This window comes from Oryza glaberrima, chromosome 8, assembly GCF_000147395.1.
Source record: "Oryza glaberrima chromosome 8, OglaRS2, whole genome shotgun sequence".
Lineage (NCBI taxonomy): Eukaryota > Viridiplantae > Streptophyta > Magnoliopsida > Poales > Poaceae > Oryza > Oryza glaberrima.
Genome location: NC_068333.1, coordinates 19,855,210 through 19,870,713, shown reverse-complemented (window position 1 = coordinate 19,870,713; position 15,504 = coordinate 19,855,210). Strand labels below are relative to the sequence as shown.

The 15,504-nt window shown below is 41.7% G+C and overlaps 1 protein-coding gene and 1 pseudogene across 1 annotated transcript; both read left to right on the top strand.

Moving 5' to 3' along the window:
• The first annotated feature begins 568 nt into the window (after positions 1-568).
• Positions 569-7,099, top strand: LOC127783340 (uncharacterized). Its single transcript, XM_052310594.1, has 6 exons — positions 569-2,412; positions 2,875-3,308; positions 3,993-4,154; positions 5,517-5,592; positions 6,025-6,183; positions 6,758-7,099. The coding sequence occupies exons 1-6, from the start codon at positions 622-624 to the stop codon at positions 6,848-6,850; spliced, it is 2,715 nt and encodes a 904-aa protein (XP_052166554.1). The 5' UTR covers positions 569-621; the 3' UTR covers positions 6,851-7,099.
• A 3,182-nt stretch (positions 7,100-10,281) lies between these two features.
• On the top strand, positions 10,282-12,865 carry LOC127783109 (two-component response regulator ORR33-like; annotated as a pseudogene).
• Positions 12,866-15,504: the final 2,639 nt, after the last annotated feature.

The window sequence follows — 15,504 nt, the reverse complement described above, 5'->3', positions numbered from 1 at the left end:
CGTCTCGCAATTTACATGCGGAATCTGTAATTTATTTTATTATTAATATATGTTTAATACTTGAAATGTGTGTCCGTATATCCAATGTGACACGCATAAACTTTTCACCCTAGATCTAAACACAGCCTAAACACCCCCTGAATGCACAAATGCACGATGCACAACCCTCCCGGTCTCTCCCTGTCACAGCAAAAGCACTGTAGCAACAAGCCAACAAACGAAGCACGAACCCAGCCTAGGCACAACCATTCCGATCCCCGATAACGGACACGAACAAAGTCCCAGTTACTCTAGACCCACCCTATACACCGGAACCAAGACACCGCACGAATCTCAAAGCGAAACGACGGCGCGGGCGCACGGTGCACCGGGCTCACCCCACCTTGGGCCCGCCCCCACGTCCGCCGCCTCGGGCCTCGAACCCGCCTCAGCCCGCAGCCATCCACGACCCAAACCCAACCCACCACCATCGCCTGCCTCGCGCGCTCTCCCCCTCGGCCGCGCGGGAAAACCATAAAAAACTGCGCCGCCGCCCAAACCGCCTCCTCCTCCTTCCCCCGCAAGCCTCTCCCCCTTCCCCCCCCCCCTCTCTCCCGCCGCCCTCGCGCTCCTCCATCGCCGATGCCTCGCCTCCGCTCGGGCGCGGACACCGCGAGTGCATCCGCGGGGGTCACACTCCCACCGTCGCCGTTGCCGCCGCCGCCGACGGAGATGGCGGGCGGGTCGTCGGCGGGGACTCCGTGGCCGTCCCCGTCCACCGCCCTCACCCTCGGCCTCGGCCTCGGCCCCCCCGCCGCCGACGGATCCCTCAAGTCCCCCGGCCTGGCGCCGCCGCCTCGCCGCAGCCTGCGCCTCGCCTCCGGGGCGGCGGCATCCGGCGTCGCGAGCCCGACCACTACCCCGGCGTCGTCCGCTCCTGCTGCGGGGGCCGATGGCGCTTCCTCCGGCTCTGGTTCCGCGTCGTCCGGGAGGAGGAAGGGGAGGGCACAAGCGATTCCTGCCCCCGTTGCTTCTCCGACCAGCGCTGGTGAGTTTGGGGGCGGCGGCGGCGGCGGCGGCGAAGTTAGGGTTTGGGGCGGCGGTAATCGTAGTGGTGAAGCGGCGTTCATAAGCTTGCGATCGGGGTCTAGGGTTGCGAAACGGTCGATGGAGCTTGGTGTTCAAATGGGTGGGGAGATGGGTCTCGGATCGAATGGAGGTGGCGGGGCTGGAGGCCAGGTGCATGATGAAATGCCGCACCGGAATGTGGATAGTTCGGGGAAGCGTCGTAAGATAGGGATGGAGATCCCATACGTCTCTGATTCAGAGAGTGACAATGATGATGACTGCATACTTCCAGGGGAGGATGGCAGTAGGATGCCGGTACAGTTATGCGCTGCTTCTGATTTGATTGAACTGAATCTGTTCACCATGAGCATGGGCAGGACAGATGAAGGGAGAATGGGTGATTCTGTGAAGACAGGTAAAAAGAAAGCTAGTGGAGTTACTATTCGAGAAAATGACATCCCCATTGACGAGCATGTGCACGGACAGAGTTCGGCAATTGGTGAGAGTATTGAGCTATTAGCATCTCCTATGCGAAGTGCATTAGGCGAAAACCATGCAGGTATGTATTCCACAGAAGAGGAGAGAAGGCAGAAGGCTAGGTATGATGTTAAAGGCAAAGGGAAGCTGGATTTGGGGAACGATGATTCTGGTGCTGGTACCGGGATTGGTAAGTTTAGTCCCGATAGTAAAGGAAAGGCTAAGATGGTTGTGGAAGAGAGTTCATTGTCTGTTAGCTCAGGTGCGGATCAAATGGATTTGAACTCAGTGATTTCTGAAGAGGTGCAGAGTTTCCCAGCAGATCATTGGGAACCACGTCGGAGAGAAAGGGCAAGACAGAGAGCTATTGAAATGGCTCCTAGGTTTGCATTCTTCAAAGCAGATGAAGATGGACATAGTGATGATGGTGATGATGATGACAATGCAGAAGAGTTGGAACCGGTTCCTGATCCTCAGGACTGGCCAGGTCCATTTTCAACTGCAATGAGGATCATTACTGACAGAGAAGCTAAACTGAGAGCTCGGGAGTTGAATTCTTCCAACTTGAACAAGTCTGCTAATAAGGTCATTTCGTGGATACCTTCCAAAGATAGGAAATCTCCACTACGATCTGCTCCATCGCTTACTAGCTTGTGCTTGCAAACTCTTTCAAATAATGCTGAAGCTATCGAATCACTTGCTGGCATTCCAGATGAGCTAAAAAATAGACTCTTATCTAGTCTATGCCATTCTAGAAAGATGAATGTCCATCTTCTTGGTGAACTCATGTGTGATAATCCTGTGACAGTGCAACTCAGTGAGTGTTCATGGTTGAGTGAGGATGACTTTGAGACCATTTTTGGGAAATGCAGGACAGAAATCTTGCAGGTAATATTTTTTTACTCTTTATAGCTAAATGCCGTGCGCTGATATGAATTAAAAACGAATTACATGTTGTAATTTTTGTAAAAAAATTGTGAGCTATTTCATTGAACACACCCTTCATATTTTTGTTACAGGGAGCACATGACAATTTTACATTCTAATAGTAAAATTATCATTTATCCTACATATATATGTGAAAATTTTGTTACCATAGATTATTCCGTGATTAACTAGAATTTTAGAGGTTGAATAAGATATTAAAACATGTAGAAGCACCATTTCGTCCATGTGCCATGTCTCGATTTGTCGTTGAAAAACAAGTTGTTAAATTTGTCGGTTTTAGATTATGACCATAACAGTGTTTGGGTCTTAGGGTTGATCACTGATATTTTGTTAACTTTGCGGCCTTCTTATTTAAGTCACCTATTGAGGACTCATTTTCCCTCCCTTTTGCTCTTACTGAAGGTTTTGCAGCTTGACTTATCTGGGCGATGCATGCCTGACTACATGTTGCCTGCTACCTTAGCAAAGGTTCCTAACAGCATGCCATTATTGAAAAAAATATCTCTGAAGGGAAATTACCGTCTTTCTGATAGTGGGTTAGACACAATAATCTCTGCAGCCCCTTCTCTGAGTTCGCTAAATTTGTGCGAGTGTTCTCTTCTCACTTCAACTGGAATCGAGAATCTTGCTAACAAGTTGAGTTTAGTCCTTACGGAACTATATATTGATGACTGCTTAAACGTGGATGCCATGATGATTCTTCCTTCCTTACAAAAGATTAAGCATTTAGAGGTTCTATCAATGTCTGGTATACAATCTGTCTGCAATAAGTTTGTCAATGAGCTTATTCCTGTACACGGTTCAAATCTGAAGGAGTTGGCATTTGCTGGTTGCTTGTAAGTCTTCATGGCATTCTACTTAATTATGAGGAATATCTTCTTTATTGTATTATTACTTTATCAGCACTAGTTTTAGGTTACAACTTTCATCTCCCAAACTACACCATAAATCAGGTGCATACAAAACAAATTTTCCATATAAAGCATAAATCCAGAGCTGATTCTAATGTAACTAGAAGGTCTACAATAGAGAAACAACAGTAATAAGACAATTATTTACCTCAATATCAGTACATGACAGCTGTCCTATGTGTTAATACAACACCAATTTCCATCAGTAAAGGGGCTAGGGAAATGCTTATCCATCAATATAGGGCCAGCATTTTAAATGTGGATCTGTAACTTTTTATCTGATGAGAGTCCTGACCAAAATGAAACTGTAACATGATATTGCAGGCTGCCAATAGCTTTGGTACCTTCTTGAAAGCCTTTTGACATCAATCCCTTAAATATTTATTTGATAATTGTATTCACTGGGGCACTGGCCTTATTGTTGTTATTTAAGTGTCACATTTGAGAGCATATTGTTAATAAGTTATTTTCTATATACTATAGGCCCTGTTTGTCACAATCATCTGATACCATAAATGTTTATACTCATAATATGACATATTATGCAGGTATAGATACATGATTTAGGGTGTAATTCTGACTACCTACGTTTGTGTCATCTATATGTAGGCAACTGACATCATCTTCCATTAAGACTATTGCGGGGAACTGCTCACAATTATCTTCATTGGACCTTCGCAACCTGAATAGATTGCGGGATTCAGCAATGAGACATCTTCGCAATGGTTGCCGGCTTATAAAAAAAATAAAGCTCCAAAGGAATACATTCAGGTATTTCTCTTCTGATGCTGTTTGGAGTGTTTTTATTCTTTAGCAGGATAATTTTGTTAGTATGTACATCCATGACTTTATTTTTTTTTTTAGATAATGATTATTGAATGAGTTTTATCTTTTCGACTAGTGTTCTACTTATCATCTTTTCAATAAGAATTTATTTCTTGGTATAGGGTGTCTTTTCAGTTTCTCTATGTAAAAAAATGTTTTTAACCTTGTGAAAAGAAGCTGAATTTATCTCCCTTATTTTGCACACAATTACATATCCTGATTATACTGCTTGTGAAAGGAACCCACACTTTCCTTTGTTGGCTGGGACTGGGAGTCTAGCTGTCTAGGACAACCTGCTTGTTGGGTTGCTTCTGACCATACTCCCCAATTATGATGTTCATGTATCTGTTTGTTTTTACCTTGTAATTCCTTTTCTTTCTGTTACCAATTTTCAAATGAATTTCTCCTCTGTACTGTAAAGTCCTATAGCCTTATACGCTTTTCTGCCTGATTTTACTTACAGTTTGAGACAATTAATAACATAGTTGATGTGATGCGGATTACTTCATTCTTAATTATAATGCTGTCAAGATTCTATGTCCTACTGTAAACTCATTATTTATTGGAAATTCTGGTAGGATGTGATATTTGTAATCATGGTATTGGGGTCATTGTGTTTTGTTTGTTAGAATTGAGCTGCTACTTTTTTTTTCTTTTGTAGATTAAGGAAACATTGAAATTACTATCTTGTCACAAAAAGTTGTTTTGTACTTTTCAAAGTCAACAATAGATAACTTTGACGGTTTGACCACCTATTTCTTTTGCATAAACAAAAAAAGTTTTACAGGTATAATATTATGAAAACTTTTGTTAACACAAACTTAGCCACTTCATTTCCATATGCCCATAACCTGCATTGTAAACAATAATTATGGCAAAAGTTAACTTGTTGACTGCACAGATGCTAAAACAACATTCTTTTCTGATTGGAGGGAGTATAGAATACAAAGAGAAAATATAATACCCCACATGAGTCAGCTGGAACTCAGACTGGTTTCAGGCTCAAAGAATCTCCTTGGTTTTTAGACCAGCAGGAATGGATCCCTCCTTAGCAATCTATAGTTCTATACAAGAGATGGTCAAAATCATATGGTAATATCCACATGTTTTTACAATTCCATAGTATTTGCTGTGTCAGCCTAACATATCAACACTGATGGATATTTTGGACCCTTATTTCATTTTAGCGTGACTCTTCATTAATACTTGGTACTCTTTTGTATTGATGAAGATGACACACATGATTTTTGTGTAATGAGGTCGTGCAAAGTTGTTTCTGAGCTGTAATCATGTTGATTGTAATTGCAGTGATGAAGCTGTGTATCGGTTCTTGGAACAGTCTGGAGGATACCTAACTGAGTTATGCCTGAACAATGTTGAGAAGGTACTCTGCCCATTGTTCCATTTCTCTGCTTGGATGTGTGTGTGCCTGTCTCTGCGTTGTGTTGATTGGAATTAGGACATTGTATGGGTTCTTTTCATGCATTTCTTGGGATATGATGGTATACTTGAATTGACTCATTGAATTGCTGTACTGCAAAACTAATTGCCGAGTCACTGATGTTTAACTGCTGATGTATAATCATTTATTCCCTGGCTGTTAGCACATAATTGTTGACTTCTAATTTCTTATTTATTCATTTTAAATACTGTTGCGGCGTTGCCCTTGCCTCCATTTCCTATGCATTTGTTTGCTTCATGTAAACCTGTACCATTGGGTAGTTTTTCCTGCTTTCTTGGACTGTTGTATGATGCCTTATAAGTCTTGCACATATATATCTTATGCTTATAATAATATCTACTGCTTTAACTTTAGGCTGGAAATCTTACTGCTTATGCAATTGCTCGCAACTGTTCAACGCACTTGGAGGTTCTGGATCTTTCCTTTTGCCGTGAACTGACCAATGAAGCGTTGGGGCTGATTGTCGACAGCTGCTCATCATTGAGAATTCTCAAGCTATTTGGGTGTACCCAGGTATGATAACTTATTCACATATTAAGTACTAGGGCGTTAGTATATTCTTGAAACAAAATGTCAGGCGCTCTGCCTATTCAATGAAGTAGAGAGCAGAAAAACAGTAGTTTTTTTAGAAGAAAAAGAGCAAGCAGAAACTACTGCTGTACTTGTACTAGTACCACACGCTATAGTGGCTGCTCATTGAGCCCATCTAGTGGATAGCCAAATACGCTACCTCTCTTAGATTCAAACCTTGCTGGATGAAATAACCTACTTGGGGTCCACTTTTGTGGTTCGTTTGGAGAAGTCCTATTGCACTCCTTTGCGTCATAATGTTTTTCTGCTATCCTTTAGTCTTGTGCATACCTACCAGGATTTTTCTTTCCTGGGCCACTACTAGGATGTTAGTATAAAGGCTCAGTTTTTTTTTTGGTTCATGTTCTATGCTCGATCTTCTACTGCCAGCAGTTATGCAGAAAGAAACAAACCTCACTTAGGAGCTCGTATGGTTCATAGTTGACTAGGTAGTGTCATGAGCCATCAATTTCACATTTATTTTTATCTAACTTGATCTGTTCATGTTGCTTTCCAGATCACAGATGTTTTCCTGAAAGGCCACTCAAATTCGCTGGTTACAATTGTTGGGATAGAAGGGAATATACTGAAGCAAACGGGGAGTCTTTAGTTCCCATGATAACCTACATTAAACTAGCCATTCAGCTTAGTCATGATGTCGAAGCCCCTGAAGGTGGCTGTAGCTTCTGGCAGGGAATATTTTTGCAAGCCTACCCTGCTCTCTGCTGATATCAATTAGATGATCCTATAGAGGATTAGCATTCGAGTGTTTAACATTCGTTCATGTTATGAAAAATCCAACGTTACATTACCAAAGTACCAAACTATTGAAAGAAAGTGAACTGTATCATTTTGGTCACATTACTTTTCAAATTCTACATGCTCTTGCAAGAGGTTGATGACCGATCAGCCCGTTAGCAAAACGAATCACCGAGTGTCAGGTGCAGCATGAAGCCGTTTTCTGGAGATGTTTTGCGTGGTAGAGGCCAGTATTCTGTTCCTGTAACGCATCGTAATTCGCGGATGCACCTGAGTAAAAGCTGTTGCCTTGTGTGCTACTGTTTCCACAAGCCTACCAACTCTTTGCCTGTTGCTTTTTATTATAAAGCGGCTTTTCTCCGTTGCTCTGCAACGTAAGCCAAAAAATGGAGCTCTTACGTTTTGAGCCAGCGCTTAATATTGTCCTCACATGCAGCACACACGTTTGGCACGATGTTATTCTCCTCTCCCCAACTTTTGACCATCGTCCTGTTTTCCTTCATTCTCCCTAGACGGAAAAATGTTCTCTAAGCAACAAATTCCAATGTCGCAGATAGTACGATGTTGTGATGGTATGAAAAAAACACGACCATTTTGTTGGCATTCCTCCGCTACGCCGTGCGCCATCATCGACAGTGCACTGCACACGCCGTGACGTGTGGGCGCTTCTGCACCCGCAGCGAGCCTTGCTCGCCATCCGTGCGATGCGCGCGTGAGCCCAACGTTCAAGGATACATTGGCTGGGGTGAGAGTTGGCTCGCGACAAACCGTGACTAGCTTTCTATCTCTGGCTGGCTACCTCACTTCTGCTTTTGTCCATTTGCACTTAGCTGCAGCGTGCAATGCGAGAGGCGTAGTACGTCGTCGGTTTCCTCTGCATGGTCGCACGCACCGGATGGATGCTCGATCGAAGTGGAGACCACTTCTTTTTTTGATATTTTTCAGATGCTATATGTTCTTATCCTCCCTGCTGTTGCAATTAGGGACGTCAGTTTCTTTGGAGTTTGGCGACTTGGAGGTTCATGTGGGTGCAAAGGTAGAGGGAGGTGAAAAATTTGAAGCGAAATAAGCCAAATCTATTTTTTTCAACCTTTTGTTTTTTTTTTTTTGGTATGGCTGGTAGGTGTGCAGTGCCATGAGAGATATGGATGGAGATATTTGGATATGGAACTGTAAAACTTGAAAATGACTAAACTATTTTTTTACTCGTGTTCAGCAAAACTTGGGAAGGACTGAACTACTAGTGGTGCATTTCCTATCCTCTTGTAGAGGAAATTTTAATTTTATTAGTATTAACACGAAAATCAAGTAACTGTTCCTGAGGGAGGCATGCACAATGTGACTAATGGAATTAGTGTGTCCTAATTTTACACTGTTAATCCCAATATTTGTGTTCATAAAGTTGGCTTTGTGGCTCCACATATTAGAGTGCACCATATTGCGTGGACACGAATAAGTAATTTGCAGCCCTTAAATTTACTTGGATAACATCAAATTTGACTAGTAATAAACATGCACGGAGGATGACGGTATTAATAATTGAAGTGTCCGTGTTATTGTAACTGTCGCATGATGACCGTTAGATGGAAGTAATGCCAATATAGCCGTTCTTTGTCGGCTTCCGACAAACATTCTATTACCAATATCACTTGAATATTTCTTCATTGTCTATATTATCCATGTACTATGATGGAGTTAACGACCATATATATGTACGATAGGAGGTTAAAAATACAATCATATATAACAAAGGAACTCAAAAACACAAATATTACATTTCCACACACAAACCATAATTTTATATGTCTAACAAAATAACAAATATGTTTTTTTTAAAAAAATAGGAATCCTAGCATATCCTTCCATATATATCTGCTACCTACTTCCACACCCCTATCCATTAACGAGAACTCTTCTATACATACATGACAACGAAGTACTCCACCCTGTTGCTATTACCCCGGGGCATGACGACCATCGATGGATCGACGATATAACCCACGTCTCCACCGACGCCGAGCCGATCCGATCAACTGAAGAAGGCGTCGACATACCACATCACTTCATCGATGACTGGGCTTGCGAGACGACATCATCAGGATGAGAGACGCTCACTACTGGAGAATCAATCTTTTGCTGGGTCAGCTTAAAACCACAATACTTCCGGTTTGTATTGAAACTGGGATTAAAAATCATCTTTTATCTTGGTTGAAAAAGCCCACCGCACTTTTACGATCTTTAGTCGCGGTTGGTGTTATCAACCGGGACTAAAGATGATTTTTAGTCCCGTATAAATCGTCCCGCCCCTACCAACCGGAATTAAATTTCAACGCGAGTATATAATCCCTAGCCCTTATCCTTTCTTCCTCGCGCGCAAACAATTTCTCCTACCTTTCCTTCTTTCTCTCCCCTCTCTCTTTCCTCCTTATCCTTTTCTCTCTTATCTTGAGCGAGCGGCGCGCATGCATTTGCCGAGAGGAGCGGCAGCGGTGGCCTGCGCGGGAGCGAGCGGCGGTGGCCCCACGCGGCGGTGGCCTACGCGCAGGAGCAGGCGGTGGCCCCGCGCGACGACGGCGCGGCGGTGGAGGCGGCGGGCGCTGGGAGGAGGCGGCGCGGATGGGAGGCGGCCGGCGGCGGCGGGCAATCTGGAGGCGACGACTTTGTGATGATTCTGAGATGATATTGGGGATAATTTTGTGATGTAAATTTGTGGGTGATTTTTAGATGTTTTTTTTGAATTTGTGGATGATTTTTAAATGCTTCTATGAAGTTGCAAATGAATCTGTGACGTCAATTTGTCAAGGATTTTGTTTGTGTGGATGATTTCGTTGTTGAGTTCGGTGCGAAATCAATATGAAAGTAGCAAAAAACAATAAAAGAAAAAAAGAAAGAGAAAGAGAAAACTTCACATGGCGCTTTTATTTTTACTCCCGGTTGGTGACTCTAATCGGGACTAAAGATGACGATCTTTAGTCCCGGATTCTTCCTTCCCGTTTGCAACCGGGACTAAAAAGGGTTGCGAACCGGGAGAGATGTGGGGTTCTCTATTACATCCATGAATATATATATGGGCTGCACATGTGGGGTTCTCTATCACATCATGAATATATATATGGGCTGCACACATATACAAACATGCATGGAGCAGTCCAAGTCAGTCAAATAATATGAACAAAAAGCAACCACTTCTCTTCGCACAAAGAGAGTTCAAACGTCTCCATGGAAGAGATAGAGATCAGAGAAAATATATGGATGCCTATTTTATTATCAATGTATTGTACAATGAGTGCGTGGTAACATTTTGTTTAGAGGAGTGTAGTATACATGATTGTGTATTATCATTATACAGAGTTTTAAATCATACTGTTAGGGAAACTATATGACTTTCTATCAGATAACTAATTAAGTTTTACTCTGGCTTATTTTTGATTTATTTCTTTTGATATCACAAGATGCCAACCCAACCAGGACACTGCAGCACATTACTAGCCACTTACAGGTGCCAACTCTATTCCATAGTCGTTTGACTGCTAGCTTTGTTGTTTTTATGGTGGGGAGTCCTTTTTCTCTAGAGGTATTTTACCATCCTTGAGGTGGGGAGCCTCCCCGCCCCCTTATCATTAAAAATAATTAAATTAAAAACATCAATTTTATTTTGTAGTTACTGTTAATATTTTGATGTTTCCTCTTTATTTTTGTTTTCTTGCATACATACCGGAGAGTACATTGCTAGCAATCTTGGATGCTTATCTGTTCCTCCGATGCAATGCTATCTTTAGGCTATAGCATGCAGTGCTACATCTATCTTCGATTGGATTCGACTTTAGCCAGCCTGTATATACTCCTTTAGGCTGGTGCTACATACCGAAATGCATATACTCCCTTCATTTTGAATAGTTGTGACTTGTGAGTGTTAGTGATATTTTAATTTTGATCATAAATCACTTTTAAAGTATAATATTTTGATGAGTAAAATTTACATGTGACATAAATAATTTGATTACATGGTATAATCTTTTTTTTTTGAGAAATTACATGGTATAATCTTAACTAGTTTTAAATCTAGTATAAAAAAACTAGTTGTAAATCTGTCGTTAGAATAGTACTCCATCCGTTTCACAATGTAAGTCATTCTAGCATTTCCCACATTCATATTTATGTTAATGAATCTAGATAGATATAATGTAAGTCATTCTAGCATTTCCCACATTCATATTTATGTTAATGAATCTAGATAGATATATCTAGATTCATTAACATAAATATGAATGTGGGAAATGCTAGAATGACTTACATTGTGAAACGGAGGAAGTAGTCAATTAAGTTTGGATGTGATCGAATAATGTCTAGTGACAATTATTTTATACTAATGTAGTGACTATAAGTTATATTTTGGACTGGGAATGAATTATTGCCAAAAATTTATGCTATTGCTCCATGAATCATGATAATTAATTATGCCCTCTCATAGCAATAGCATAACTAATGTCTTAGACACATTTTATGGTCTTACACACGTTGAACATTTTTACCGTAAAATTTGATATCTCACTAGAGAATACCAAAAAAATCATTCTTTCAATACTACATATGTATCAAAATATAACAACTTTTAACAATGAAATTGAAAAGTACTTGTACCTCAAGCTTATAGACAAATGATATATTTTTAGATGGAGGTAGTATGCATTTTTACTTGCATAATCATCTTAATTATTAGATTCGTGCATACATATACTTATCTACCATAACATGCCTAATTTTTTTTGCTGCTGATGACGTAGGAATTCCGCGCGAAGCACAAGAAGGACATGGCCGACGAGCACCCTATCATCTCGTCAGACTCCATGTTCCTCAAAGCCATCCTTCCGACGCTCAATGTCTCACCGTGCAACCCCCTAACCATCACCGGCGGCGCTGGTTCAAGCACTGTCGCCGCGGCGGCCTTCGCTGGCGGAAGCTCTTCACCTACACCACTTCAAGTTCTGGTTTTCCAGCAGCAATCCACTGGCAACGGCAACATGGTAATTAGCTTCAACAGCAATGCTTTGCCTGTGGCCATGTAGGCGCCAGCCGATAATTCTATGATATCCTTCAACAACATCACTGTTGCACCGGTGGCCAATGCGGTGATCTCCTTCAACAACTTTGCTCGGTCGACAGCCGGGCAAGCGTCGGCGACGATGGGACATCATTTGTCAGGTGGTGTCCAGCAGCTGGATGCTCCCCAGCAGAAGGGGCCTTCTCCTACCAAGGCCCTTTGCCACCTTCCATGCGCAACCACATCAACCTGCTTCCAACGGCCTTGCCACTGCAGATTGGGATAGCCATGGACAAAGGCAAGGCTCCTTTGATCGAGCTTCCATACGGTATACCCATGGATGACTTCCTCGTCGGACAAACTGCATATGGCAGTGCCGGACCATCCATCGAAGCCCCTCACGCCACCGCCGCTGCGTACCCCTACACAGATGCACTGAACAATAACGTTGCAGCTGGCTCTCTCATGGCGTCACCAATGGAGCCAACGTTCAGCATCACCGAGCCAACTGTGTTGACCCAGGGTGAGGGATCAGAGATGAATGCGGTAGCAACAACACGTAACAACGCCGCACCATTAATGGTACCTGATCAAGTTACTGCTAATGCTACAATGGATGCTGAAGAAGACATCATGTTTTCTCTAGAGTCTCTCCTTGGGCTGGACTACGACATGTTGCCTATGGAAGACACCAGCGCCGCCGAAGCCGCTGCCGCTGATGATTCAGCTGGCATGGACATTGGCTGGGACCTCGACCTGCATGATATCTTGGTGGAGAATGCCAATGACTTCGTGTTCCTGGACAGCATTGCCGGGAGCGAGTAGTCGGTAGTCATTTCATAGCAAATAAATTAGCTCTAGTTAAGTTAGAGATTAGAGAGAGGGGATGTGAACTCTCTATGATAAAACAACTTTAGTCTTGTTGCAAGTACTCTGAACATCGATGATTTTTCCTCCAACTGAGCAATCACTAATTTTGTGTTATGGTCACACATATATTGATGGAGGTAAAAAATACTACAATTGTTTCAGCAGACACAAATGATCTTTTTATATTAAATGTGTCCTTCACATATCCTACCCTCCCCCACACAACACACACAACCCTAATACAGGGAAACAACTAAATGTGTTCCTCACGTATCCTACCATCCCCACACAACAGACACAACCCCAATACAAGGAAACAACTATGAATGACTATGAGCTTAGTCCTAGTACTGCTTACTATAGCTACTATTACATATACGTGATTATGAACTCCTACACAAAATATGTTAATTACTATCACAATATTTTTCATAATCAATACTAATTTAAAGCAAAATATACTAACTATTTATCCCTAACTAGCACTAATCTTGAAATGATAATCACTATCTAACATAAATATGGTAATTATCACTATTTGATTACCACGATCAATGTAAGCGAAGGTGGGTGAGCTTGTTCGAACAAAATCCAACAGCTATCTTGGCAAGGGGATCCCTTCCCATTCTCATCCACTTTTCTTTACACACCACTGACATTTGAACTCTCATTCTCTCTTTCTATCCTCTGTTTTTGAGCAAAGGCTCCATTTCTCTAAAGGGAAGATGACCTTGCCAAGATAGCTGTTGGATTTTGTTTCAACAGAGCTCATCCGATCAATTTTGTTGGAACCACCTATCCAATATTTCTTGAGAAAATTCCTAGGGTAGCTGCATGTCCCTATCCATCTCTTGCCCATGAATCAAACATTGAAAATCCTAATGGCAGGCGACGGATCCACTCGTCCCGATACAGAATTGATGAAGGGGTTTTCAAATTTGAGCAGGAAGTGACATTGGTAATTTCAGGCTAAAATATACAACGAAGGACATGCGTCCCCTCTCCCACCGTAGATTTGACCCTCAAATGTGTGGCAGTGCATAACATTAGTTTTCTCTCCAAATAATAAAAAAAAATTGTTACTAACATCACTCATTGCAGTAGTAACCGTCACCCTGGCTTGCCGGTATTCAAATAGAGCGCTTACTCCCCTTAATTCTAATCACTTCATGTCAGTGAAAAATTGAGCTGTAAGCGGTGTGTGTCGTGCACATATGTGTGGCAATGGAGGATGAGACAATCTTCTCCTTCTTCCCTGATGGCCTCTGTTTCATGATTCTAGATGACGACATGAAGGTCATCAAAACCGCAACATCGGCAACGTTGTTCGAACTCCACTATCCATGTAGATTTTGGACGATTTTTGGTGTCCTGCGTGCAATATACATCAGTAGATTGTGTGTACAACACGCAGATATGTGGACGGGTATGGGTCCTTGATGAAATATTTTTGTTTGTGTAATCTTTCAGTTTTTGTGGGATTTCTTGTGAATGAAAGTTTTATTGTTTGTATATAGGTGTTTTTTTTGTAGGATTTGTTTGGAATAAGGAACTTTTGTGGTTCTTTCAACTTCTTTGATACCATCTTGTTTCTAAATGTTTTGGTCGCTTGATTTGAGATGCAAAATGTGTGTAGTACATTTTCTGATTTTCAGCAAGGTGTTTTGCTCTACTTTTGTATGTGGGTCGGCTATAGTCTACGGGTAAAGGGGCAGTCAGTGACTCATTGCATGTTATAAAAACTTTCTTTTTTAATGAAACTGAAGATAATGTGTCCCTTGCATATCATCTACTCAACCCCCTCCCCCTACGAACACACAATGCGATGTTTTTCAGCAGAATCAAATGGTTCAAAAAGAACCAAACCGTGAGTTTTCAACATAGTGGAGTGGATTGGTTGCATTTGTTTCAAAAAATCCCTCTATGACTCACGTGGTGAACATCTGTGCATTAAATGTCAATATTGGTTTATGTGGGTGTGATATTTTTTATCGGAACAAAATATTTTAAGAAGCACAAAAACATGTGTTTTGGAAAAGTTTCTCCATGACTCGCGTGGCTAACATTTGTGCATTGGATGCCGATATTAGCCCATGTGGGTACGATTTTTTTCATTGGAACAAAATATTTCAAATAGCACCAAAACATGAATTTTGAATATATTGGAGTGGATTGGGTTCGTTCGTTTGAAAAATCTTTCCATGACTTGCGTGGAGCAAAGTTCGGAAATTAATGCTCGGGCTTAGATTGATGTGATATTTTTCACCGAAATGAAATATTTCAGAAAACAATGTAATAGATTCTTATCGGTCTGCTCTTCTTGTTTCATGTAAATGCTATTGTACTTTAACTATATCTGTAGCGATGGACCCGTTATGATCGTGTCTCACCAAGATCGTTATATATATTTCTTATTTTCCTGATATTGGAGAATAACCCCATACTTAGGGTGTTGTATAAACTAATGTATAAAAGGACTAAAATACCCCCAAGATAATGTTGTACATATATAGCAAATCAAGAGAAAGATGTGATTTCCGTTTACATATGAATACAATGAGCCCTCCTAGGACAAGAGGGGAGGGTCTCCCCAT